This window comes from Rhinolophus ferrumequinum, chromosome 11, assembly GCF_004115265.2.
Source record: "Rhinolophus ferrumequinum isolate MPI-CBG mRhiFer1 chromosome 11, mRhiFer1_v1.p, whole genome shotgun sequence".
Classification (NCBI taxonomy): Eukaryota; Metazoa; Chordata; class Mammalia; order Chiroptera; family Rhinolophidae; genus Rhinolophus; species Rhinolophus ferrumequinum.
Genome location: NC_046294.1, coordinates 36,548,149 through 36,574,347, shown reverse-complemented (window position 1 = coordinate 36,574,347; position 26,199 = coordinate 36,548,149). Strand labels below are relative to the sequence as shown.

General features: G+C 34.3%; 1 protein-coding gene across 1 annotated transcript in view; it reads right to left on the bottom strand.

Moving 5' to 3' along the window:
• Positions 1-26,199, bottom strand: part of PIK3C2A (phosphatidylinositol-4-phosphate 3-kinase catalytic subunit type 2 alpha) — a 92,837-nt gene that overhangs the window by 6,133 nt on the left and 60,505 nt on the right. Inside the window, exons 13-27 of the mRNA XM_033120179.1 lie at positions 25,084-25,251; positions 20,492-20,603; positions 19,955-20,100; positions 17,980-18,168; positions 17,397-17,490; positions 16,839-16,933; positions 16,291-16,471; positions 13,301-13,405; positions 11,972-12,064; positions 10,626-10,755; positions 7,174-7,310; positions 4,665-4,834; positions 3,920-4,076; positions 3,154-3,263; positions 1,074-1,281 (exon numbers count right to left, since the gene is read on the bottom strand). Coding sequence (XP_032976070.1) covers positions 1,074-1,281; positions 3,154-3,263; positions 3,920-4,076; positions 4,665-4,834; positions 7,174-7,310; positions 10,626-10,755; positions 11,972-12,064; positions 13,301-13,405; positions 16,291-16,471; positions 16,839-16,933; positions 17,397-17,490; positions 17,980-18,168; positions 19,955-20,100; positions 20,492-20,603; positions 25,084-25,251 — 2,095 coding nt within the window. The remainder of the gene's footprint in view (positions 1-1,073; positions 1,282-3,153; positions 3,264-3,919; positions 4,077-4,664; positions 4,835-7,173; positions 7,311-10,625; positions 10,756-11,971; positions 12,065-13,300; positions 13,406-16,290; positions 16,472-16,838; positions 16,934-17,396; positions 17,491-17,979; positions 18,169-19,954; positions 20,101-20,491; positions 20,604-25,083; positions 25,252-26,199) is intronic.

Below are 26,199 nucleotides of genomic sequence, written 5' to 3'. Positions count from 1 at the left end.
ATCTAACTACATTCTAAGAGTGACCTTAACCATTGTAACATATAGAAACAAGGACTGGAAAGTGAGAGTCATTTGATTTCCAGGATTAAGTATAATAAATGTACTTCCCAAATTTATAAATTTAGTACATTTCCAATGAAAATATTAATAAGTTCATTTAAGGGTAAATGAGAAAAAAGGCAAAATTTATGGCAGCTGGGTTATGAGGGAAAACTTATCTTACTGGATATTTAAACTTATAAAGTCACAGTACTTTAAAGAGTAAAATGCTGTGCATAAAGAGTCAGATATACCTACTGAAGAAATGAATTCAGGGACAGACAGACAGACAGACAGACAGATAGAAGTAAATATATATACATTTATTTACATAGATACGTAGTGTAGTTAAAGGTGGCATGATAAGTCATTGGTGGCAGGTGGATACGGACTGCACAGTAAAATGGTGTTAGGATAAAATACTCAATAAACACAAAACTTTACTACTAATACAATAGGCAAAATTTAAAATAATAGTGAAGTCGCTTTCTAAAATTTGTCAAAAATTTAAAGACTGTCAGGGCTGCAAAATATTAACACAAGGGTGAAAAATAACATAAAAAATGATGATAATGCTACACTATTGGTGGGTATGGAAAAGTGCACTGAAGATCCTGTTTTTCAAAAACAAACTGTGTGTGTGTGAGAGAGAGAGATGTGTGTGAGTAATACTTCATCCCTAGAGAGTAGAATGAGAATGTAAGATTGTTGTTTTATATGCTTCTATATTGGTTGAGTTTGTTACAATGAGCAAGCTTCACCTTTGGAATCAAGAGGAAATTGAAGGAAGGAGAAAAAGCAAAACAGTTAAGTACTACCCTTTTAGTCTTGCCCCAAAAGAATATCATTTGTCCCTCATGATTTTGGAGCAAATTAGGGATGCTCCAAGTACATTTATTTATTTTTGGACCATCCATGGAAGAGAAGTATGAAAAGAAAAAATGCTTGAAACTTCAGCAGAGTCAGTAAAGGAAGCAAGAAAGGACAACAAAAATGCAGGCATGAGTCTCTCCAAGTACCTAAATCAAACTTACGTAATGTTTATCTGGGTTGTATTTCTTATGGTAAGTGAAAACAGAGACCTCCTTGATTCGACCATCTTGTCTAAAGGAGTATGTTTTGGGTGAAAATGAAAGGATGGGCTCATCATTGGAAGGAAGACCAGAAAAACGAAGCTGGGCAAGGTTGTGAATGAAGAAGTTAAACTTTGTGGCAATGCTTCCCAAACTTGATTCAATCAGCCTACAAAATAACCAGAAAATGGGTTAACAGTAAATGTTCATGAGAACACATGCTCAATTCTTTTAACATAATAGAAGATGAAAAACACTTTCATTCCTTTTAAAATATTAAGCAGATTCTCACTCTGCCAGGGATTCCCTTTGTTCAATAGGCCAAAAACCCATGAAAATATGTCTCACCCCAACAAAAAAATGTTAGCACAGAAGTCTCTTTTCCATCCCATCCCACTGTCTCCAAGAAATGAGGTTTGGATATCTTGAGGCCTCTGGGGTCCAATACTAATTAAAAAGCTATTAGGGACAGAATATGATTGGTATAATGCCAAAAAGATGATTTCATTATTTCGTTCCCTTGTAATAAACAGGGTATGTGACAATTAAACAGGTGTAGAAGGAAGCATCCAGAGTAATCCAAATAAAAAAAAACAAACACCTTTTCTATTAAACAGCAGAGTGGTAGAATCTGGTATCAGTGTCCTTCTTCAGATAATCATAACATCCCTCAGTTGGGAAAAGAAGATTTGGCAGGATGGGGAGTTTGGTGGAGATAAATTTGGAAGGAGGGCCTGCATAAAACATTTTAGGCACGGAAAGGAAACAAGACGTCTCAGAAAGAAAAGAGATCCAAAAACAGAAGTGAGAGAACCTCACACAAAGATTTTTGCCTTGCTATGTGTGGACTGAACACTTGTGTCCCCCCAAATTCCTATGTTGAAGCCCCAACCCCATGGGGCCATTATGGAGTGAGTAATTAATGTTAAAATTATGTCACCAGGGTGTCCAGCTCCAATAGGCTTAGTGTCCTTAAAAGATGAGACAAGAAAGCTCAGGCGTTCTTGCTTTGTATCTCCCTCTTTCATGTGAAAAAAACAGGGAGAAGGCAGTCAGTTGTCTATAAGGTAGAGCCCTCACCAGGAAACGCCTCAGCCAGCACCTTGATCTTGGACTTCCCAGCCTCCAGAACTGTGAGGAAATAAATTTCTGTTGTCTAGGCCTCCTGTTGAAGGCATTTTGTTATGGCAGACCAAGCGGTCTAATATATGCTTGCTGTACAGCTTTGCCCAGGGGAGCCAACAAAGCTCTTAAAAAACAAAAAACAAAACGAAACCCATCAATACCTAAATTATCAGGATTAGTTTGGAAGGCTATACAAAAGTCGGCTTCCTTCAATTCAATTCAGCCCAGACTCTTGAAACTAGAGAAGTCCAGTCAGTGTTTTCTACCTCTTCTCCACTGAGAGGAAGAAGGCAAGAGAAAAAGGAAAGAAAAGAACGTGAGCTCATACGCCCCTCTCTGCTGTGGCATTATAATGAGGTGGTTCCACCAGCCAGTGACCAGCAAGGTCAGCAGACAGAACAGATCTCCCAGGAAGCCCTGCCTTTAAAGCAATAATGACAAGTTCAAATGCAATCACTGGTATAAGTGTTTCAAGTACTATGTTATATAATAACAATTTACTACAGCAGAGTAGTAAATTTACTGCAGTAGTGTTGTAGTTTGATGTTTTTAGCACTTAAGGTATCCATGAAATCTGTTCTGGCAGAATCCTCAAAAATAAATTTAGTACAGATACCATTTGAGGGGGAAAAAACCTTCACAGAAATAGTTCATAAATGGGATGTTTATAATTTAAATTATATACTAAATAAAGCTTGAGATCATATTCGAGAGAAATGACTTATTTTTTAAAATGCTGTTGTAAATCCTTTAAACTTATTCAGTAAATAAATTTTTAACACTCTATTTGCTAATACTGTAAATCAGTGTTTTCCTATGAATCAGCTTTTTGATCTATAGTATTTGTTTATACTAAAGAAAACCAATCAAAGCTGAACTGTATGGACCTGCTCTAATATACTTCAATATGCCTTACCTAGTAAAGAAAATTGTAGCTTCTGCATCTGTAGTTTGGGGTTGAAGCGCATCTCTGACATATTTTAAATCTTGAATACTTGTAAGTTCTGGTAACCCCGAAGGAATCATCTATATATAGAGAGAAAAACTACTTTGTGACTTGAATTTTTTAAAAGTTTGTTCCCCACCCTTCCTTAAAAGCTGGCCAGGTAATCAGAATGAAAGCAAACAAAAACAATCACAGTTTTGAGGAGTTTGTTAGTGTTTTAGAAACCTAAGTGATTCTCTTATAAATGAACAAAATTGAGGCCAAAGAAGTCAACTGCTGGAAGTCACGAAGTCAGTTTATGGAATAATAGCTGTGTTATGGAATAATACCAGACATTTTGTCTAGTACTCTGTTTTCACATCAATTTCAGTCACAATAATCAAAGCAGGTTTTCATTCGTTTGTACTTTTTACTTAATGTATGTCCACAATATGAACACACCCAGATTAAGACACAGAACATCTACCAGCATCCCAGATGACGCCCTCAGGGTCCCTTTCAGTTACTGTCACTCCTCACCTGCAGGGGAACTACTCTTGTGACTTGTTTTTTGTATTTTCTATAAATGGTGTCTGGTGTGTCTCACATAGCAGCAGTTTTTAAATATGTTGTTAATAATATATCTGACATTTGAAACTATAGAAAATTTTATTTCAAAATCACAAATTTCCTTTTTTAGATATTGAAACACGGAAGCATTAATATAAAATTAAGTGCTTCTAAAGAACAGAATTACCAGTGAAAGGAGGTTAAGAAAGAGGTTTGTTTGCTTTCTTATCAAGTTGTAGGCTTGACAGCAGAGGTCCACAAACAACTGGAAACGAATGGTGGGCTTTTCACCCCCATTGATGACATACGCCATATCAGAGGTCAGCACAAAAGGAGCCCGGTCCCTATTTAAAAAGGAAGTACACACAAAGTATTATTTAGAGAAGATACTGAAACAGTGCTATTGCTCTTATTACACAGTTATTGAACTAAGCTACCCGAGCCACAGCCATTTCCAACCGGGAAACTTAGCATCAGGCAGTTTTGAATTGGCATAACTCTTGAAAATTCTCATTTTCAGGAAAGTCATCATATAATCTCAGTATTTAGATAGAACTTACATATGAAACTTTTTCCCAAGGTGCTATTTATACATCCACACGCCCACATAAAGATCAAACAGTAGTTACAAATATACAGAGAGAAAAATTTTATACTCATTGCCATTATACAAATGGGAACATTTCCAATAGGTACCAGAAACTAGATAAAATAAAATACACTTTAATTCACTTCAGCAAAGGTTACACACACACACTCATTCTTGTGGTAATGTCCTCTCAGGGCTTTTTCATCCCCAGTTATGCTCAAAGGGAGCTACAAGGCAAAGAACAGCAAGAAAAAAGGCAAGGTTTGGGACATTAACTTGTGAACGAGGAAGCGCCTCTTTTCTTCAGCAACAACAACAGAAATAACGACAACAACCTCAGTACCTTTTGAAGCTGCCAAACATCTGTGCATGGCCCAAAAACTTCCCGAAGTCAATGTGAAACATGTGTCCTGTGCTTCGAAGCATGATATTGTCATTGTGTCGATCACAGATGCCTAAAACATAGGTGGCTACACAGCATCCAGCACAAGAATAGATAAAATTCTCAGAAGCCTAGATAATAAAGACATAAAATTATTTTTAGAAAAAAAAATATTTATAAAGGAAGCAGGCTTACAAAGATCAAAGTAATTCATCGCTCTTTGAAAACACTATTGTAATGCACTTTCTCAACAGCTTATAAACTGGGTAATGGTAACAAAAGCCAGCCTTTTCATATTTCAAAACAAAACACCCTTCTAAAGGTGGTTACTGTCCCTTCTGTCTAGCTTTTGTCTTTTAATAGGCAGAGATGCCGCCAGGCCCTTCGTAGGGTATGTGCTGCCTTTGAACCCATTTGAAGCATCATGTTTGTGGAACGCTGCTCCTCACAGGCTCTTACCACAAGCAGTAACACTGGGACAAAGATTAATCTGAATAAAAGAGTATTTTTCCTTTTTTTTTTTTTTGGCTTGTAGGGAGGGTATGTGTAAAGAAAGTCAGCTTATAGCTTTAAACATCCAACAATATAATTAATGTGTTTTGTTGCCCATTTGGCGACTCCTTATGTGTCATTTGTTAAGTTTCTCAAAGCTGGGGACCTTCTTCCACTTTGGTCCTACTTGTCCTGGGGATTAAATTGCTAACATAATATCACACAGAAGAATACAGCAGGATACATACAATGAATATTTTTATCTAAAGCATGTGCATTTAGTTTATTCTCAAGATACTATATTTCTGAATGGAGTAGTCATATGGCTCTCTATGTGTTTAATTTTATTCTATAATCCCTCAAAAATCATTACTGATGATGAAGATAGCAAACGTTTACACAGCACTTATCACAAACCAGGCATAGCACTACTGTTTCTCTTTCTCCACCCCTCGACACTCCCAGTACATGTGTGTGCCGATGTGTGTATGTACGTATGTTGTATGTATACATTAACTCATTTAAATCTCACAACAAATCATTAACATAGGTACTGTTATTCTGCCTTTTTCCATATGAAACTGAAACACAGAGGTTATTTGCCCAAGATCACAGAATTATTAAGGGGAAGAGCCAAGATTCAAACCCAGGCAATGTGACTCCACTATGTTACATTCCCTTTTACTTAGTAAAGCACATGAAAGAGCCAAATGCATAAAAGACACTCAGTGCATGTTACTTGACCATGATTTTGTGTCAAACAAGTTACCGGAAAATCACAAAAGAGCCAACATTACTATAAACAAGTATTGGATTCTGCTGCACTGCTTTCCCCAAGCCACAAAGAAGAAAGAAAAGAAAGTGTTCTCAAACATTTTAGAAGACCAACAAAAGACAAAATTCCTCTACTTTCTTAGGTCAACAGATAGCATTTGTACGCATTTATCTGCAAATGTGACACATTAATGATTTGACATAAACTAGGTAGGCAAATGGCATTAAAGCTGGGAGCTTACATCGACATTGAAAGTGTTCTTAAATCTTCCTTAGGCCAATTTAAGATCATTGGAACCTTATGTCCTAAGAGAGTTCCCTTTCCTCTTATGTAATTCAAAAGTACACTAAAATAAAAAAACTAAAAATTGATTCCTCCAATTTTAACAGCTATCAATTACAGAATTTACTCTATGCAGCACTTCATATGTATTAATTCAATTCTCACAATAACCTTATACTGTGTTTCCCCAAAAACAAGACCTAGCCGGACAATCAGCTCTGTCTTTTGGAGCAAATATTAATATAAGACCTGGTCTTAAGACCAGGTACATAACATAACATAACATAACATAACATAACATAACATAACATAACATAACATATAACATAATATATAAGACCGGGTCTTATATTAATTTTTGCTCCAAAAGATGCATTAGAGCTGATTGTCCGGCTAGGTCTTATTTTCGGGGAAACAGGGTAGCACTGTATTTTTATATCCATAATATACACTGTAATACCATAATATATACTATAACATTTTACGGCACAGATCACTGAGGCACAAAAGGTCAAGTCATCTGCCTGAGGCTCTATAGCTGGTGAGTGACTTGGGACCTGAATTCAAGCCCAGAGAATCTGACCCATAATCTCGCTTTTAACTACCACACAATGCAGCCACTCTAACTTATTTCCATAACTTTTTCCAAGCCTTTCAGAAATTTAACATTCTGGGTTATATAAATACCTTTGTTTTTCTGGCCTCTAAATACATGTTTGGAAAGTTTTTTGGATAATTTAGCATCAGTTTCACTCAGATTCCTGCCATTAATGCATTCTCTTTTTATAGTCTTTTCTTTACTTGGAGAAAGATGCTGTTTTCACAACTTAGACTAAATGGCTAGTCACCAGAGCTGGAAAATAAAAGCACTTGATTATATTTTTAACAAAGTTATTTAGACTAAGGAGACATGCTAATCACCTTTTCATATTCCTCTTCAGAGGGATTGTATTTCCTCAGCCACTCCGCAAGTGGTTTATCTTTAAAGGATCCAGTCACACCATACTCCACTTGGATTTTCCTGAGGGTATCTGAAGCAGGAACTAGTTCCACCATGCCTGTAACGACAAAACATTAAGCTATGTGAAAATGTCTCCAAAAGTAAGCCTTTATAAAATTTATAGCTTTCAATCTTTGACATGAGACATCAGCTAACAATTGTCATTAAAAAAAAATTAAGTCTGCCAGCCCATGCTAGACAATGGGAGCAATCGAAATTATTTATTTTCAGAAGACCCACAATGTAGAAGTTAAATTTAACTATTCACGACTCTAATCTGTATATCCATGTGATACCCCCGACAAAGAATAAAAATATTAATTACAAACTAGATGACACTGACCTCCTTAATGAAATTACTTATAAGATACATGCTGTCCACTTCACAAAAAACTGTCTCGAATTATGTATTTAGGCAAAATAAGAGTGTTTCAGAGAACATTAAGACTTTTCAAAGGGACAAACATTACGATTGTCCTCGTGATATGAGTAAGTCTCAAGTGAATGTTTTGTCTTCCTAACTAAGGTATATATCCCTGGCTGGACAATTCATTTTTCAACTCATTTTTCGTTTTCCTCATAATTCCTTTAAAACAAGCATCAAACAAATACATTATCGGACACCTACACAATCGAATACAACGAAGTAGATCTCTACGTGCTTATGTAGAAAGATCTCAAAAATATGTTTCTAAAGACAAAATCCAAATGGAGAACTGTGTTTAAAAGAAAGACTTTATGTATATTGGAATATACCCAAAATATTCCCAGAGGGCTGTATAAGTGGCTATATTTTGAGAGTAGGAGGCCTAGGATAGGGGATGAAGGTGTCGGAGGAAACTGGTATTTACCTTTCAATTTGTTCTGTTACATGCTACATGGTATTTTACTATGTGCATATATTATTCACATCAAGGAGATGCATTGGCATCAAAATAAGATATGGATACAGAGACCTGCTTTAGATAAAGGACTGGAAGAAACTAAGCAGGCCAAGAACTCCAGGCCACCCCCCAAAAAAAAGTATGCAGGGCCAGGTTATAATACTAGTACTCTGGTCACTTATGGCAGAATGAATTCATTTGGATCTTTGATGTTTTGTTGCCTCATCTAGTTTATAGTTCACAGTGACTACATTTCAACAAGTACCTACATCTTGATTCTATGACTATGTTTAATCAAATTGTTAATATACATACAAACTTCTAATTCCATAATCAAACATACATATGTACAAATTACTGTGCACAAAACAGTGGACCAAAGTTCTTAAGATATACAAAGTACTACTACCTGTGAATCAGATACGGTCCCTAACCTGAGGAAACTTCCAATCAGTCCGGTAGGGAAGATATAAAACATACAGTAACTGTCTGGTGAGTATTAAAGATAATTGCTGACTCTGGAAAAGGGAGGGGTTACTACAGACTGAGGTGCTTGTTAAAAACTTCAGAGAGGATGTGGATGTGATTTCTTCATTTGGAAAATAAGGATACAGCCAGATAACACAAGTCAAAAGCTTAGCACAGAGCAAGGCACAAAATAAGCACTCAATCATTAATTATGAACATAAAAAACAAGAGTGATCTGATCGCCTCCAAAGTTACATGAGATTCCATAAGAAGAAACAGACGTTCAACTTAGATAAAACAAATGAGTGACGGAAAAACTAACCTAATGGGATGGTAGGCTATTGTTGAGAAATCTTACTTGACAAAACAACTTCCATCTTATAAGACTTATATGAAAAACAACCATCAAGAATTCTTACATTGACCAAATTTCCTTTTTGACAAGATAAAGTTTGTACATTCTAACTTGAGGAAAAAAGTGATAAGGCTTTCATATCGCCCTGATGGATGAAATGGAGAAATGTGGAGTATTGGTAATACAATGAAGTAAATGAGTAACCAAGTGAAATAAAATACCGAAAGACTTAACAGTTACCCAAAGGGAGATCTCTAGTGATGTGCAAGAAGGGTTTGGCCCTTTTAATAAACATGTTTTTCAATGACTTAGCAAAAGCTACAGAATATATGTTCTTCAAATTGGCTCATGACACAAACTACAAGGTTCCATGACAGGTAACAAAACGCAGACTTTATGGTCCTACACTTGCATCTAAGATTCAAAATGTACAACTGCAAAATGGCCAAGATATGGTTTAGCAGGAGTTAGTACAATGGTTTTATTTGTTAATAAGCTCTACACGGGTTACACTTTGTCCACCCTTCTGCATTCTACAAAATCCAGGTACCATTCTTAGAGACTGTGAACCACTTGAACCCTTTAAAGTGAAAACAATCAGGTGATAAGGTAATTTAAAGTCACATGTGACAAATCGGTGAAGAATATGGAACTCAGGGTCTGAGGCCACAATACTGGTCACCACGAAGAAGGATTTGACTTAATTATGTGATAGCCTATGAACAGAAGTGGAACTGATGGTTAGAAGACACCAGCAGTCAGTTCCCATTCATCTGAAATACCAGGAAGAACTTGACAGCTATGAGAACAATCCAGGACAGAATGGACTACCTTGAGATGAAGTGAATTCCTTTCATTATAGGCATTTAAGCATAAATTGAATGGCAAATATTAGAAGGATGATTAAATACGATCACCTTTCAGGTGACTTCCTGATGTCTATGACTAGAACCTGTGAAGCATTTCTCATTTCCACCACTGTAGGTGATCTTTCTCTCCTTTAAACCCCTACAGAACTGCCTTTGTAATTCTCTTAGAGCTTTTAGCTTACTAAAGCATGTTCTGATTACTTGTGTATAACTTCAATTGCTTTCCTCTAAAATATCAGCACTACATGTTATTTGCATTTTGCAGATGGTGGATATGCAGCAAACATTTGTTGAATGGGAATAATGATATAGTTGCAATTTATTGAGCACCTAATATGTATGATACTGGAGTGTTTTACCTTCATTATCTCATTTAATTATCAAAATATTTCTTTGAGTGTAGTACCATCATTATTCACATTTAACATATGTGGTAAGGACAAAAACGCATTCAATAAATGAGATGAAGTTCTTAGTAGAAAAAAACGTTTTCCCCATTATTTTATTTTACAGAAATAAAATCACAGTTGGTTTAACTTAAAGGTGGCCTTAATTTTAACTCAAAAGCTAACCATAAAGTCATCATTGGGTCAATTAATGGGTAACTCTGGTTACTGTAAAGCATTTACGAGGGCTACTTACTGAGTTATTTAATCATGAGCAAATGAAACAATAAAGCAAAACTAAAATTAGAAACAACTGAGATCATAGTGTACCAGCATCAGGACCCTTAGGGCAGGTATACTCTAAACTCCCTCTCCCGCCCCCCAAAGACACCAAGACACAGTTAGATTTACCTCGATCTCTGCCAGTTGAGAGACATTTGAAAATGACCATCCTCAGATCTAGTCCTTCTTTAAGCCAGATCTTGTCCATAATCTTTATCATCTGTAAAGCTAACATATCTTGCCGAAGATCTTCACCAACCTTGAAATCAAGGAAACAAAATGAAACTTAGACCTTTCCAAAAGACTTAAGAGATTACATGCTATACAGGGGGAAGGGGGAATAGTGAAAAGAGTGAAGAAGAGATTAACAGAACTACCTTTTAATTTTTCCGCAGCATTCCAGAGAATGTTACTTAACCTCTTCACATCTCAGTTTCCTGAATTGCACATACTTTAAAAAGTTGGTTTTTATGGCATGTAAATTATATTCAATTTTTTAAGAGGGTTATATGGGGGGACCTTCGAACGATCGAAATATTCCATATCTTGACTGTATCAATGCCAATATACTGATTGTGATATTGTACAATAGTTTTGCAAGATGCCACCAGCAGGGGTAATTGGGTAAAGGGTACACAGGATGTCTGTATAACTTCGTATAATGAACTATGAATCTACAATTATCTCAAAGTAAAGTTTACTTTAAAAAAGTTAGCCTTCCAAAAATAAATTAATTCTAACTAGAATCACACCAAGTTTTCATTTTCTTTTTTAAATTGGATAAAATAAGTTAAAAACACATAATGATGAATACAATCTTGAGACTAGCCAAGAACATTATGAAAAAAATAAGGGGGGGATTTACCTTAACAAACATTGAAAATTAATGTATAAAATTTCTGTATTTAAACAGATGGTCCTATTTTAGGAAAAGGCAACTACATCAGTAAAATAGAGTCCAAAACCAGATCCAAGTGTATGGAAAGTTGCTATATATATAAAAGGCGGTTCAAGAGAAGCTATCTTTATGAACATCCACTAATCAACCTCATTGAATTAGCTAAAACTCTCCATTCTTTATTCAAAATATATTAATTATGATCACAATGCACACAACTTTGACTGATAATAGATTACTCTGTGTACTCCACTCCTGCTGCTTCTCACAGCACCACTGCTGAAGGTTTGGCAGTTCTGCACTGCACAGCTCCAGGGGGTACCATTCACATCACAATCTGTGTGAAAGGCAGTGCCTGAAGTTATGATGTGCTCAACCAGTACGGCAGCAGCTCTAGCCGAGTTGCATTTATTCCCAAATCTGCCTGGAAACAGTTTATGTCAGTGATAACCCTTCACATAATAATTACATTTAATTAAACATTAAATAAACAAAATTACTTTTGCAATTTTGGAAAAGGAATTTGAGAAAAGAATTAAATTTTCATTTAAAAACGAAGCAATCTTATTTTGCTCACCTTAAACATGACATTAATTTCTTCTCCCATTGGATCAGCATTGACCATTGTGACTTTTAAGGGCACAGCATTAGAACTGAAGAAGGAACATGACTACAAATACAACATGTTAAGCATTAGAAAGATAGCACTGGAATAAAAAAGGGTTTAAGAATTGTTTGTTGTAGGCATTTGTCCTCTGACTTATTCCTCTAATTTATGGCAGATGAAATAATAGATTATCTGGCAGATAAGAGGTATATAAAAATACTTTTTGAAACTTAAACATAGCGCATATGAGTAAAATATCATCTACTACTCTCTAAGCAGAGAAGCAAAACGTTAAAAAATTGTGACAAAAACTATTAAAAGTTTGAACTTTAAAAGCGTCATAATTTCTCAACAAAGCACAAAAGTTTGTGTACTCTTCTCTTTCCTCTAAATCAGTGTAATCTGGGATGAGATCTCTACTTCTCCTATTTATGGTATTCTTAAAATTAATATTATTAATAAGACATGGAATCAAATTGTGACACTAAATTAAACAATTTCATTAGCAAAGATGAATTCTGATTTTAAAATAAAATTGGTTAAAAAAACTAATTTAAGACAGTGTGACCAATTTAAAGGCAAATAACAAAACCGAAGGGGAAAATGTAATCACCCTGCCCCCAAATGACATAATTATACAAGTCAAGCACCCACTGTTAAATTTCAATGAAGAGTAGCCACATGTTAACTTAAAAAAACCAAAATGAAATCTGAAACTCTGTTATGGATAGTTGGACCCTGGCCTTTCAAAATCACAGACACTAATGGATGAATTAATTGGTTGCTTTTGCTGAACTCAGGATAGACAAAATCCACTATTCATATTACTATTAGCCTAGTTCAAAATATATTATATATATTACTCAATTTTACTCAAAATATTTTATTCAATTTTGATGATTACTCAACTACTTTCTGATGGCTCTAAAAAGTGCTATAAACCCGGGAAGTCTATCTGGATATTCACAAGGGAAGGGGAAAAAATGCCAACCTGTGACTGGGTAGTTTTATCACTAGAATTACAATATATACCTCTCATATAGCTATTATACCATAGTAAAAAATAATTTAATTTGAGGTAGTAAATAATTTTACACTGTTTTGTTCTTTCAGAAATGGTAATTAGGTAAAAATATCCTAAGAAAAATACAGATCTTATACAGACAGACAGCCACAAATATTTATAACCAACCTATGCAGGTTTTAGCCTCTTTTGCCTTAAGCATACCTGCCCATTTGCCTTCTTCCTACACATTATTTTGAAATGTAATATGAACTTATAAGTATTTTATGTGTCACCTTAATATTTAATTCTTTTGCCACAAGACTTGGCTTGAGAGGGAGGCGACATTTATTTCTTAGCAAAAAAGACTGTACTCGTTCCATACTCCTCTGGAGGACAACCTAGGAAAAGAGATTGGTACTGTAAGTACCTAATGAAAATAAACACCTATTTTTAAGAAAACAAAATGATGATGTGAACCCAACATTTAAAATGCCCCAACTGTCAGAGTCCAAAAGAGTTATTGCTAACAAGAGTTGATTTTTACTATAAAAATTAAATCACAACGGGCAAACCTATAAATATAGGGGCAAAATTACCTATGTTTGCATTTAACATATTAGTTAAAACTCACTAACAGTCAAAGGGATAGAAATTAAACAAAAATGAGATGCAATTTTTCATCTGAATAGATGAAAAATTGAAGGAACATCTAGAGCTGGCAACAGGATGGGAAACAGATACTTTCACAATCTGTTGGTGAGGAGGCAAGTGTATACATTTTTCTTTTTTTGGTAGAGCAATCTAATAGAAACTATTATAACTAAAAATGTACATGGCTCTTAACTCAGCTATTTCACCTGTAGGCCTATCCTATAAAGAAATACTAGCAAAGGGGCAAAAACTTCTAAAGTTCATTGCAGGACAGTTTGGGTAAAGAAAAATACATATACAACCTACTGACATAGAGGTAACAGTTCAGAATTTATGCTACAGTACCTTGTAATACTATGCACACATTAAGAAACATGAAGTATAACTAAAAGTACTGACACGAATTCTCCAACATGAAGTAAAAAAAGCAATTTACAAAAAAAAAAGTATAACTGCTGAAAGAAATTAAAGATCTAAATAAATGAAAAGACGGCCCATGTTTATGAACTGGAAGATTTAATATTAAGATTGCAATATTTCCCAAATCAATCTACAGATTCAACACAATCCTTATCAAAATTCTAACTGCTTTCTGCAGAAATGGACAAGCTGATCCTAAAATTCATACAGAATTGCAAGGGACTTCCAATTAGCCAAAATAATCTTGAAAAAGAACAAAGCTGGAGGACTCATAGTGCCTGATTTCGAAACTTACTACAAAGCTACAGTAATGAAAACAGTATGGCATAAAGATAGACATATAGATCAATGGACCAGAATTAATGAGTCCAGAAATAAATTCACGTAGCTATGGTCAACTGATTTTCAACAAGGGTGCCAAAATCATTCAATGAAAAAGAACAGTCTCTTTAACAAACGATGCTGGGATAACTGGATAACAACATGTAAAAAAATGAAATTGGACCCTTATCTCAGACCATGTAAAAAATAACTCAAAATGAACAAAAGATGTAAATATAAGTGTAAAACTATAAAATTCCTAGAAGATATAGGTATACATTTTCGCAACCTTAGATTTGACAATGAATAAGAATCCATTAAGATACGATAATAAAAGTACAAGAAAACAAAAGAAAAAATAAATTAGACTTCATAAAATTAAAACCTTTGTGCATCAAATGACACTATCAAGGAAATAAAAGATAATCCACAGAGTGGCAGAAAATATTTGCAAATAGTATATCTGATAAGGGTCTAGTACCCAGAATATATACAGAACTCTAACAACTCAACAACAAAAAGACAAACAAATTAAAACAGGGCTTACAAAAGAAATTTCTCCAAAGAACATACACAAATGGCCAAAAACAACACCTGAAAATGTGCTCAAAATCATTAACCATTAGGGAAATGCAAATCAAAACCACAATGAGATACTACTTCACACTCACTAGATGACTGTAATAAATTAAAAAAACACACCCAGAAAACAACAAATGTTGGTGAGGATGTGGAGAAACTGGAAACCTCCTACATTGCTGGTGGGAATATAAAATGGTGCAGCTGGATAACAGTTCAATGGTTCCTCAAAAAGTTAACATAAAATTGCTATACCAGCCACTAATTCTACTTCTAGGTAAAGTGAAAACAGGTGCTCTGAAACTCAGGAATATTCATAGCAATATTTTCCATAATAGCCAAATAGTAGAAACAAGCCAAATGTCCACCAACTGATGAATGGATAAACAAAATGTGGTATTATCTACACAATGGACTGTCATTCAGCCATAAAAAGGGAAGAAGCATGTTCACATGCTAAAATACGGATGACCCTTGAAAACATTAGGCTAAGTGAAAGAAACCAAACACATAAGGCCACATATTGTATAACTCCATTTACATGAAATGTCCAGAATACGCAAATCCATAAAGGTAGAAAGCAGGCTAGTGCTTATCAGGGTGGGCAGCAGGGGAGAGGGATGAGAAGTGAGTGATTAGTGGGTACAGGCTTTCTTTTTGGTGTGAGGAAAATATTCTGGATTTAGACGGTGGTGGTGGTGGCACAACATTGTGAATGTACTAAAAGCCAACAAATCGTATACTTTAAAATGGTGGATTTATGTAAATTTGTGTAAATGTTATGTAAATTTTACCTCAACAACATATATACACATTTCTATAAAAAAAATTTTTTAAACTCCAAAAAAATTGTATATATACTTAAGTGTATTCAAGTGTAAAATCATAAAAAATTACCAAGATGGACCTACAGCCAACTATGAACTACACGGAGAAAATAAAAATGGAAAAGTCTTAACTTTTTATTCTATAAACTTCTTCATTATTTGGATGTTTAAAACATTACCATCAATTCATAGTTTTACTTATACAGTTACAAAAGGTTAAAAAACAAAATAATGAAAAAGAAACTCAACAGAACAATTTTAACCAGAAAGGAAATATAAGCATGGGAATTAAAAAGCATTGATTTTCTGAGTTAGGTTGTGAAATCTTTTCCTATAGATTTTAAACAACCTTTGAATTCATCTCAAAATAGCATAGATCTAGTTAGAGTTCTACTGGATGTCTATTGAGAAAGAATAACAACTTGTCAGCACTGTAAAGATCCTTTAATATCAAAATATTTATGTTCCCTCTTGTGGGTACATACCTGTCTGGCTGATCCACTAGCCTGCTTTACTTTTTCTGCTACGCCTCCTAAAAGCTGTACAAGTTTTGTCTGCTTCAAGAGTTCTTCTCTGAGCCCTTTTCCTCCTACCGAGAGGAGAGCGCCCAAAACATGTTCATATCGGGTACCAAACTGTGCATCATGCAGGGCATCCTTGAGGAGCCTAATACAGCAAAATATTTATGTCAGCCACTTCTGAAAACCGGATGAACATCTCTCAAAAATCAATTAAGCAAGTTCAATTTTTGGTATCCAGGAATTTACTTTAAGCTATGTAAGCAAGTAAAAACTTATTCACTATTATAGAGCTCTAACATGCTAAGTATCTTTGCAACAGAGAGCTTTGTTATTTTTTGTTTCATCTCTAAGGACATAAAAAATTTAGCTTCTTTATAATATTGCCTCAATAAAACATCTGTTATTCATAGTAGGAAGTCTAAAAGACTCGGAAAGTCTTAGACTTTCAGAGTATGTTATCTGTATAAATACTAGGAATGGAAATAAAGCACTTAAGAAAATTTAAATCTTACCAATATAAATTGTGTGCTATCTGTATATTTCCCAATGCCCTGGACAGAAGGAAGCGCACTAATGAACTGTTCAAATAAATTTCGTATTTCAATGCCTATACATAAAGGAAAATAAGAATTACTAATGGTCCAACCCATGCTAACTACATTGTTAGTATAAAAATATCAAAAGAGAAATTATATAAAGCTTACTCTTGTTGATGAAAGACAATACTGATCAAAATAAAAGAGATGAATTAACTTAGGCTAAATTAATAAAATCAAGCAGAAAAGTATATACCTGGGAGTAACATTCATTAGCTATGTTTAAATGGCCAGAAAAGAAAAATGCAAGAAAAGCTCAAGTCTGGTTTGTTTTGAGAATCTAAAAAGTGAAAGAATTACAATGGGGCAGCTGACAATAGTAGAAAAAAATAGACACTAAACCCAAAGGCAATGCACCTCAACATACCCATACTCCAGAAGTATCAAAACGGAAAGGGTATCCTTTAGCAAGCTCCCTACCCATAAAAACTGCGGGGAGAATAAGGAGGGTGGGTAACCAAGTAAAAACCTCACCTGCACAAACTGTGGAAGAAGATCTGTTAGCTCATCATCACTAACAGCCTCGATCCAGGTCACAGCTTGGGACCTCACTTCCTGATCAGCAAACCTAGAAGAGTACCACAAAAATCAAGATTTGATGGTGATTTCTTTCTAATGAAGCTGTATTTCCTGAAAACACAATCTCAATCTATTCCTGACAAACAGTGCTCAAATAGCTCTTTATTCAAAAACAATGTGCTGCTTCTTTTTTTTTTATAGAAGAAAATCTTACTGTGCTATACAAATTCTATTATCAGGGAACTGTTTAGAAATCTTAAGCTTATGAAAATTAATTCTGGCCTACATCATAAAAATACAACAAATTATCCAAAATTTACAACCTAACTCTCTCTTTAGGCTCGTTTTAAATGATATGGGTATGTCTTTTAAATAACCTCAATGAAAAGACATGTTTGTAAAACTATACATTTATACAGTTACATTGTATTGAATTGGTTTCACGTTAAAACAAAGGGAAGTACTCCTGCAACATAATACCTTACTGGAAAAATTGACAGTAAAACAGAGCAAATAAATTCAGTTACAGTTGACTTACTTTGAATCAAGAAGCTCCAATGCAGTCAGAGGCTGTAATGCAGGCCACTGCTGAAGCAATGAGTAAGTTTTGGCAAGATTAACCCATTTCCAATTTGGGGCACTTGCTAGTACTTTAGGAAGGCAATTTGGGTATTTGAGGCAATAATAACGTTTCTCCCACAAAAAGGCTTTGTCTTCTTTAGAAAGTCTGCATACATAACAGAATGAAATTACTTCTCAATGATATCATAATGACAGTTATAGTCTCAATGATTAAAAATACAAAGAAGAAATTTATTCATTTTGGGATAGCCATTTCTTGGTAGAATCATTAATACTAATTTGGAATAGAAAAACGCGATGTGCAGCCAACAGCACTAATTTACCCTAATTTGGGGAATAGAAATCATTCTGCCTTGATAGAAAAGTCTTAGTTATGAAAATTAAGGATAATTCAGTACAATAAAAATTTTTGAGCTCTAACCAGATGCCAGGCACCAGAAATCAGTTGAATAAGCAAAATCCACCCAACAGCAAGGACTTCATCCATTTTATCATATGTCATATAAGACACAAATGCTATTACAAAAGTTTAGAAGATGATTACACAGCTCAATTGAGGAATATTCAAAATGAAAAAAGGACTTGTTTTGGAGATCCTAATATAATCGTAATGACAAATATTTATGTGAAAGAAAGACCTCTCTATTTTACTACCCATCCATCTACTTTTGCATATAATACATGCACTGAAATGTATTCATGTGGAATACTGAAAAAAATCCAAATATTAAATAAAGGTGCAGAGTTAAGTCTCTCTCCTTCTAATCCCCCTGCCAGTGGCAACTGCCTAAGCTTGTATTCTTCCAGAGAGTCCATTTATATAGAAGTAAATACATAGGTATATGTAGATCCTTTTTCTTTTAATGGTAACACTACAAACACTATTCTGCTCCTTGCTTTCTTCATTTAACATCTTATTACGTATTAGTACATAGTTATAACTTCATTTTTTTTTTAATTGAGGAACATTGGGGAACAGTGTGTTTTCCCAGAGCCCATCTGCTCCAAATCCAGTCGCCGTTGTTTTTAATCTTAGTTGCAGGGGACACAGCCCACCATCCCATGTGGGAATTGAACTGGCAACTTTATTGTTAAGAGCTCGCTCTAACCAACTGGGCCATCCGGCACCCCTATATCATCATTCTTAATAGTTACATAGTATTCTGTTGAATAAATGTATCATAAATTTAACCCCTATTAATGGACATTCCCTATCAGTTTTACAAAAATCCAAACACATACTGCAATGAGTATTCTTGTCTCCACAAGCAAATATAAAAAGGGTTCCCTTAAGATAATATAACTAACTGGAGTGGAATTGCTAGGTCAGGCTATGCACATTGTGACCTTTGTAGGTTTTGCCAAATTGCTCTCCAAAAGCTTTTTAGAATTCTGCCAACAGTATAATCCCCATTTTCCTGCATCCTCATCAACACTTTACATGATGAGACATTTTAATTTTCAACAATCTAATTTTCAGTGATGTGTGTGAAATGGTATCTTTTATTAATTTAATTTTCCTTGATTATTGAGAGGTTGACATCTTCTCAGATGTTTAACAGGCATTGTATTTCTTTTCTGAAGAATTACGTATTAATATTCTTTGTCTAATTTACTAATGAGTAGTTGGTTTTTCTCTTGATATGAAAAGATTTTTTATACATTAAGGAAATTAATCTATTGCTATTTACTGTAAATACAGTTCCCAGTCTGTTTGCCTTTTGATCATGTAAAAAGTTTGACCTATACAAATTTCTAAATTTTTATGTATTCATACAGTCGCTTTATATAATTAAAAACAGATATAGAAAACTTTCCATACCAAGAACATTGCTAAATCATGAACTAAATCAGGGCATTTAATAAACCATTAACTTGAGCTTTACATTGTAAGAGATACCCAAGCAAAAAACAGAATCAAAGGAGCATACCCAAGTGATGAATCTTTGTGAAGAATATCAAAAAGTTTCTCTTTTATATCACTCTCCAATGTTTCTAAGTTGTGCTGCTGTATAACGCTGCTGTCAGCTTGAGGAGTGGTATAAATGATATCAAATGTAGGAGAAGGAAAATCAACCTTAAAAGTTTAACAGAAGTTGATCAAATTACCGCTGAACAGGCCACATATTTATTACATTATTTTCATTGTCTTTGAGAAAATCATTTTTTTAATCCATCAGGGTTAATTTTAGATTGAATATTAAATTAATGTTTCTTGTCATTTTGTTTAAAGTGATTACCATTGTTGGTAATTCTCAAGAGCACACGTTACTTAGGATGGGTATAAAAGTATATTTTACTGTTTCTCAGAAATAGGAAATGGTTTGACATTGAACTTGAAAATAGAACCTAAGATTGAAACAAGATCAATTTTGTTTCTTTAATGATAACCTAAATCATGGTATGCATACACTTTTTATAAAGAAATTTAAATTTAAACTTCTGCACATGTCAAGAAGTACCATTACCTGCAACACTATTCTTTCCATCACATATCCTTTCTTGGGGACTGTTCCAGGAATAGGATTTGTATGTGACGAAGTCCAAAGATACAGAAGCTTAGTTCCACATGTTAAAAACCTTCATGAATGTAAATAGAAGAACACCGTGTTTTTCATTTTAAAAATTAATTCAAAACTCACAACAAATGGTAATGAATTTGAAATGCTAGCATTCAAACATTTATGAAGCATCCTCTCTCTCCCTCTCTCTCTTTATATATTTGTATATATATATGTATATATATACATATATATATGTGTGTGTGTGTGTGTGTGTAAAATAACATCTTTAAGAACACATCAGGAGTCACTCTCCATTGTGTACTGATCCTTTAGGTAAATGTATTGATGTGTGGGGGTTGGAACAAAGGGAAGGAGAATAAATGAACATTTCGTAGGAGAAATGCAGTTGGGGATAGAACACAAGCTGGATAAAGACAGAGTCACCTGTCCCCAAAATGACTTCTATAAACAGGAAGGTGAAGGACAGTCTTTCAGGACAGCCCACAAAGGAATACTTCTCAAAGTGGTAGCTTGGATTACAGAACTGCTCCCTGACTTTTACTCGAAGAACAAAAACATATGCCCCTCAAACCAGTACCCTCTTGTGAATGGCACCAGTCATTTGAGATGAAAAGTTATATCTGTGCCCTGGACCAACGGGTCAGCAAACTTCTTCTCCAAAGGGCCAGATAGTAAACATTTTGGACATTCTGGGCTATACAATCTTCATTGCAGAGACTCAACTCAGCTGTTACACTGCAAAAGTAGCCATTAGCAATACATACATAAACATGTGCGTTATATTCTAACAAAACTGTATTTACAAAAAGCAGGCAGTGGGCTGTAGTATGCTTACACTTGCCCTAGACTATCAGTTTATGGCCTATTTAAATTAAAAACATTTATCAATAAAGATATTGATATATCTTTGCACAGAAGAAATTCTGAAAAATAACATGAGACACATAAAAGCAGGAAACTATAAACTTCATTAAACTTTGTTACAGCAAATATCCTTTCCAAAACTAGATTCCCGTCTTAATGTTTTCTCTTACAGGTGAATAGCCTTTAAATCTTTGACACATTAGTCTGTCTTTTTTAGAACCACTCTCACTCACAACTAGATTTTAAGGCAAACTCCTATCATATTATTTCATCTGTAAATACTGTTATATGTCTCTAAACAATAAAGGTTTATTTTAAAATAAGTACAATGCCATTCTCACTCTTAAAATAATTAACAATTACTTAAAATCGTCGGCTATCTAGTAAGTATACATCTTTTCCTGATTGTCTCAAAAAAAGTAAATTTTTTTTTACAGTTGGTTTGTTCGAATAAGGATCCAAGCAAGGTCCAACACTTGCATTTGGTTATATATGCTTTTTAAGTCATCTTTTAATTCAAGGGTCGAAAAACTCCAACGTGTCACCTGGTTTTGTAAATAAACTTTTATTAGAATAAAGCTACACTCATTCACTTATACATTGTCTATTGCTGCTTTTGTCTTTGTGACAGAAACTATACTACGTGCAAAGCCTAAACTACTTCTATCTGGTCCCTTTCACAGAAAAAGTTGGCTGACTCTTGTTTTATTGCTCATCTTTCTTTCCCCTGCCATTTAGTGAAGAAACCAGATCTTTTGTTCTGAGATTTTTCTATATCCTGGATTTTATTGATTGCATTCCACTGGTCATTTAGCATGTCCCTGTACAAGCCTGTATATTCTATAAAATAGTAGTTCCAGAAGCTTGATCTGATTCAGGTTTAGTTATCTGGCAAAAACTCTTAATACTTTCTATTGTATACTACTTCCTATTTTATCAAATAAAGAGGCACACATTGTTTGGTTTATCTCTCTTTCTGTGATGTTAACAAAATCAGTTGATTCAGGTGCTGTCAGTCTAAACCATCCACTATAAAGTTCCAGGAAAAGCAAATCATATAATGGTTTTAAGCAGGCACTGATAATCACTACTTAAGTCAATGGTTCTCAACCAAGAGTGATTTGGCCTCCAGTGGACATTTGGAGATGTCTGGAGACATTTTTGGTTGGTACTACCAGATGCCAGAAGCCAGGGGTGCTGCCAAACATCCTACAATGCACAGGACAGCCTCTCACAATAATCATCTGGCCCAAAATGTCAGTAGTGCTGAGACTAAGAAACCCTGGCCTAAATTATTTCAGTAAGGGTTGTAAAACTGTGATATTCTAACATTCCTTCTGTATCTATTAACTGAAAATTTTCTATGAAAAACTTTCTCACATCAATTACTTGGTAACCCTGAGATACAGCTGTAAAGGAAAGGCAGGTTAAATGCTTGATTCTGTTTATTTAAAAATGAGTGAACTCATTTGTTATCAAAGGCTGACTAAAATGCATCTAAGTCATTTGGCTTGCATGATATTAACTTCATCAGGTTATATACAAGTTGAACAAAAACATATATTATTTTTAAAAGAATTTCAAGACCAAGATTTCTGATCACTGTACTCTAGTACATTAACTGAGCTAATTAACACTTTGTTTCTCTATAAATGTTAATGTAAAAATCATCTTCCCTTTTAATTTCTGAGTCTTTTTTGAATGCTAAGCCTTAAGATACGTAGGTCACTGCACTTGGCAAAGCTTCCAGCTTAATGCCATGTGCTCACTGTTTTAACAGCAGTGTTGGATACAAACTATTAAATTGTCTAACAGAAATCAACTGCCCAGCACCTCTCTCTCTTAAATTTTGAAAGAATGTTGTTATTCATCTAAAAAACTTTTTTATTACTATAAAACAAAAGTGGCAAAAAGTGATGGTATATCTCTAATGAAGCAAAGACTCTTGGTGCTTTCAAGAGCAAGAAAGTTTTCAGAACTGAACCTATTTATAAAAATGAATGATAATGATAACAATTACATTTTACTTTCTCACATAACTATTTCCTGACATTAATTTATTAAAGACAATTGAGAACACAGTTCCCCTCCAATTGTTGTAGAGTAGTTATGGATCCTATTTGGCAAAAGGTTCTAAACACATCATTAATAATCTCTTCAACTGCTTTTCTCTAGTCTGGTGGTACAGTCTTCGGTTATGTCAGGTGTCAAATAAAATTTGAGCCCACAAAAAGGTAGAGAATAAAAAAATATTGTATTGCCTCCTCAAATATAGGAGAAATGACTAAAAGAAAAATATAGAAATAAATGCTATAGTTCAGTACATGGGAAAATAATATTTTAAGAACAAAATTTGTGAAGTCGGTGTATCAAAATCACATAATTTTAATAAATAATTCCTAGAAAATCAAACAGTGTTTGCCATTTAAAAGGAAAAAGGAAGTAGAACTAAATTAGCATAACTTTTCATTCTCAGTTTTTAACTGTTTTATTGTAGGTTCAATAGATCAGTTATTACTAATAAGTCATTTTTCAAACTGTCTAGAGGGACACAATGTTTCAAAAGATATAATCTAGAACAAAAAGAGCACCACGGTATCAAATAAGTTTGAGAATGGCAATACAGGATAACAGTTAAGAAAACAGAGTCTGGAGCCAGTGCCCAGATTCAGATCCCAATTCTACAGGGTATTAATTACCTGGCTAAGTGCCCCAGGGCTAGTCACTTAGGCTCTCAGTACTTTGATTTTCCCCTCTATAAAAAGGGATAAGAACAACACCTATCGTCATAGGGTTGTTGTGAGGGATATAAGGATATACAGATAGCATTCAGACGAATACACAGCACACAGTAAATACTATGTTTGTTATTACAGTCATATTGTTATTAAACATGATAGGCTTGACTGCAGAACTTTAGAGATACTTTAATATGCTAATGTGCAGCTTCACTCTCCAGAATGTTACCATGTACCATAGGAAACTTAATTCAATTGATTTTTTATTTTTTTTATTTAGGACGATTCCTGATGGTCCCATGGAACATATTATTACTTAAAATATATAATCAAAATAGCGGAAAGGCCGGATAGATTACACTATTCCACTGGCTACGAGTAGACACAAAGCTCAAAAGGAATTCCTTTACCCCTAAGTATCCATGAGTTTCTGCACCCATGTAGGACCTTTGAAGATTAAAGGGCAGGGGCCCAACGGAGTAACGGTAGATTAGTCAGGCAGTCAGGAAAAGAGAAGGGAATAATGTCCAGTTGTAGACTCTGAAACTTAAGGATGAGAAAGGGATGAGAAGAGGAAAAATGGAGTTGTTTTAGTAATATGAGGGGCACCTAAAAAACCACAAATATTATGTCAATAATATAGTGCTTTACATAAAATGACAGTTACAGAATGAACTGGCTCCTGCTTTTCTCCTGAAACAGTGAGTGGCAAACAATCCTATGAATACCCATATAGATATGCTCAAACTATGGCAGAATAAATAACTTTGGTTCCCTCTGATCTGTGTCTCTGAATTGTCGTCCTTTATCATGCTGGAAAAACTAAGGCAGGTCATTGTCTCTTGTATGTCACGGTCCCCCACCCTGTTCTCTAGCTAATTCTGATGTTGCAGATGTGTCCACATTAACTCACTGTCACTCAGTTACACTTACCGTTTAAAATCAAAAAGAGGTAAAGAAATTTTGCCCAAAGCTTCTGGCCCCTTTCTCTGTTTATTAGAATCAGGGGAACTTCCACTGCTCTGATTTAAAATTCCAAAAAGAGTAAGGTGAAGAAGTGACTCCAATGGCAACTGTGATATCTGGATGGGAAAAATGATTCTATGGGGGAAAAAGGTATTGGTAAAAACACGAATTAGATCAAATATGAAGATTAACCCTTTAATAAAACTGAAAATTTTAGGTGATTTGATTTATCAAATATCTTTAATCCTGAGTAATCCTTACTTAAGTAGCAAGCTTGGCTAACATGTACTGTAAAAATTTTAAATAAACACATTCATTAAAATTTTCATTAAAATATATCATTTCTTTCTTAAAAAATTGTTAATGCCTTTACTTAAGACTTCCAATGTCAATTTCTATGCAAAATAATAGTAGTCATTTTTATTTCCTTCAGGAAAAACTAGATTAATGTTTCTGATTTGAGATGTATATGTGTATGTGTATATATATGTATACACATACACATACATACACACACACAGACATATATGTTTACCAATACTTTTTTTTTTTAAGCCTGAAAGAACACATAAAGTCAATAGTGGTCACTCTGAGGAGCCATGAGATGGTAAGTGTTGAAAATAAAGTGACACTTTTTACCCTGTATGCATTTTTTAATTATTTGATTGCTTTCACAGACATGTGTTATTTTCATAATTAAAGAAAGGAAGCCATTTATTAAATGCAGAATAAAAAAAAGTTCTGCAATTATCTATCTGCCTAAATAATGAAAGCATTCCCTTAGTTTAAAAACAATATTTAAAAAATATTAACAGTGCAAAATATCATCTTGCACATGGACTTAAGGTACCTTTTTAAAGCTGTTAACCAAAAACTAGGCTTCATATATACAGTGTTACAGAATAAATACTAAAGTAAGCAATGTTATAAAACACCATTTTCTAGAATTGTATGTATTTTTTTAACTTGACAAAATCTAGGAAGAATTAAAGGCATCGCTCTACAATTTAACATGTAGATTTAAAATAGTATTTCAGATTTTTAAATAAGAATTTCAGTCTGTTCTATAGAATCTATCTAGAA